General features: G+C 52.9%; 1 protein-coding gene across 1 annotated transcript in view; it reads left to right on the top strand.

The window, feature by feature from the left end:
- Nucleotides 1-2,868, top strand: part of OPHN1 (oligophrenin 1) — a gene marked incomplete at its 3' end in the record, with an annotated part of 25,760 nt that extends 22,892 nt beyond the window's left edge. The window contains exons 17-18 of the mRNA XM_010144207.1: nucleotides 1,542-1,689; nucleotides 2,755-2,868. Of these exons, the coding sequence (XP_010142509.1) occupies nucleotides 1,542-1,689; nucleotides 2,755-2,868 (262 nt within the window). The remainder of the gene's footprint in view (nucleotides 1-1,541; nucleotides 1,690-2,754) is intronic.
- Between the last annotated feature and the right edge of the window lie 6 nt (nucleotides 2,869-2,874).

The following is a 2,874-nucleotide window of genomic DNA, read 5'->3' as shown; positions in this document are numbered from 1 at the left end:
GTGCAGGGGAGGTACGGCGGGTAGGGCGGGGGGGGCCAGCTGCTGCTGCCGGAGCATCCAGACAATCTCTCGTGCCTCAGAGGAGGGGAGAGTCTGAAGCTGTTCTCCAAAGGACGGTGCCTGCTGTAGGGAGCCACTGGGGCCACCCCTCCAGCAGCCAGGGCAGCACACGTGCAGGGGCAAAGCCCCCTTTTCAGGTAGGGAAGAGGAGGCCGAAGCTGGAAGAGCAGGGAAAGTGTCTTACAAAAGTAGATGTGGAGTTGGAGCCACCAAACAGGGACCAGATGGGCAGTGTGGGAATTGGTTGTGGTGCGAAGGCTGAAACCAGAGAAATGGGATGAAAGAGCTCGAAGAGGCTTTTGAGTACCCACACGAAGCTCGTGCAAATCACAAGGTGGCTTTTAATAAGTAGGAAATCGTTTGTGTGTTGGGATCCTCACACAACTCACTCCAGAACCGAGCCCCTGTCCTCCTCCCCTGTGCATGGATTTTGGTGCAGGCTGAGTCAACACCCCATGTACTCTGCCACATCTACGAGCTGGAATTAAAGCTTTAATTAAGCCAGACATCGCTTTGCTTGCTTTTAATTTCTTCAGTGATAAGGTTAAGTTAGTAACATTTATTAGATCGAGCGAGTGAGTTGGAAGTGTCTTCAGCTCATAGATGAGCAAACAATTAAATGAGTCTGGAGGAGGAGAGGGATACGGTGCAGTGTGGTGCGATATGAGAACTCTAAGGACAGTAACTCATGGTGAAGTCGTCGTGGATAATTACTGTTTCTACAGCGTCTATTCCAGTGCCGTCATTAAATAAGTTGATCGCTCTGGAAACACCTTCTTCTCTGTACGAACCTTCTCAATATGAGCATCTGTCAATACCTTTGTACCGTCGAGTTGTTTAACTTGGATTCTCATTTAGAAGGAGAAGCAAAGCAGAGGCTGCACCCACATCTGAAGAAGAGTAGCTTGTGGCGGGGTTAAGCCTGGTGTTCAGATGGTGAAAAGCTTCTCCTGAAAGCAGCACTCTGCGTTGCAGATCTTCGAGGCTGCCCAGGAGCTGAATTCCTTTCCAGCTCTAACAAAAAAGCACTGGCATAAATAAGAATCTCTGACTTGAACCCAACCAAATAGGTGCCGTGTGACCAGTGAGAAAAGGAGATAACCCTCCTTAGCAGCATCGGGTTTATGTCAGTATTTCATCCAAGATCAGTTGGAGAAGCTGGGGGGTGGCAAGACTGGAGCAAACAGCCGCCAGGGCCCTGCCAGGCTCCCGTGGCTGTGGCTGGTCGGGGTGGTTTGGAGCAGCCCTGGTGTTTCCAGGCTTCCTGGGTCAGTCGGGGCCGTGGGCAGTTTCTATGGCTGCTGGAGAGCAGAGAGGAGTCAGACAGGAGCTGGGTCTGCGCCCCTGGCCCAGCTCACCTGCCTAACTCCATATTCTGCTGCAAGGTACCTTTTAATGACTCCGGGTTATGGAGCTGAGCCTCGAGGATGTCGTTCAGCCTGCTAGGGCAGGAGGTCATCAAAACGTGTCTGCCTTTACAGATCTACTCTGGCCCCCCTGAAGACACCGCGGCTCCCCCGGTGCCTCCTCCCCGGGTGACTGCTCGACGGCACAAACCCATCACCATTTCCAAACGGCCTCTGAGGGAAAGACCTGTCTTCTTTGGAGCTTCCCTGGAAGAAAGTGGAGGTCAGTCCAGCTGCTTGCTGATACCTTACCTGCCCCTCACCCCTCCGGTTCCTTCTAGCACTGACCTTTCCAGGAGCAATGGAGATAACAGTAGCAGGACTGCACTGCCCAGGCCGAGAGCACACAGACAGGCAGGTCTGTTGGTCAGGGAGAAAGGACAGCAAAAATGTACTCACACGTAGGTTGCCTCACCCCTCGGCTCCAATTCCCTGGGGATTTCTTTTTTCTATTGCTTGCATTGTTCTCCATGAGCTGAACAAAGGTGGTTCTTGTGCGTGGGAAGCCCAGTGGAGAGGGTCTGTGGTTTCAGAGGCAAGAAGGCGAAGTGGTGAAAGTAGAACTGAGGAGCAGAGTTGGTGGGATAGGAGTGTGTGTGCCCAGGCTGGCCCCACCAGAGCGGACCCACCCTGAGAGGGTCTGCAGAGCTGGCCCAGCCACTGGCAATTTTACATCCAGAGCTAGAACACCAAAGCACTTTTTCAGGGCCCAGGGATAATATTTTCTAGACTAAGTGTAAGTGCTGTTAAATTAATGTGATTGTAAGGAAGCGCTAAGGCCCTTATTACCGTGTCGAAGGGCACATCGATTTAAAATCATGTTTCCCTCGACACCCAATTTGCTCTAATCATTGTTACAAGCTGTGCCCTAGATCACATCATCACCAGAGAGATTGAGTCTCTTTTTCTCCATTACAGCGTTCGGAGCTTTGATGATGTTTTAGCTGTAGTGCTACAAGTGTACTTTTTGGCAGTGGCAAAACATGATTGATTCGAATGGCTCTTCAGAGTCACAAGGCCGCTCATGCAGTTAGAGATGGCCTTGAACTTAAATGGTTCTCCAGACTGGGAGCAGAAGCGTGAGCGTTTGCCTGCCCCAAGGCTGCAGTTCCGTAGCAGCGCTTCCGCATCCCCTGCCTCTAGCACAGCAAGGGCGGTGAGACGGGAGGGGTTTGGAGGGGCGTAAAAGCATGGTGCACAACTTCTCATGAGCGAGAGTGCTGGGAATTTAGAGTGAACCCCTAAGTCTATTCCCCTCCTAACCCTCTCTGTCCCCTTGCCTCTGCAGCAGACCAGCAGGGCCAGACCCCCAACGGCAGCAGCATCGTCAGCATGGAGGCTCCCAAACCGCTCCTCCGCAGCCGCCTGCCCACGCCCCGGCTGGGGGCGGAAGAGCCGACCCGTCACC

This window comes from Buceros rhinoceros, unplaced genomic scaffold (genome assembly GCF_000710305.1).
Source record: "Buceros rhinoceros silvestris isolate BGI_N320 unplaced genomic scaffold, ASM71030v1 scaffold26179, whole genome shotgun sequence".
Classification (NCBI taxonomy): Eukaryota; Metazoa; Chordata; class Aves; order Bucerotiformes; family Bucerotidae; genus Buceros; species Buceros rhinoceros.
Note: the sequence above shows the minus strand (reverse complement) of the source record. Positions and strands in the feature narration are given on the sequence as shown.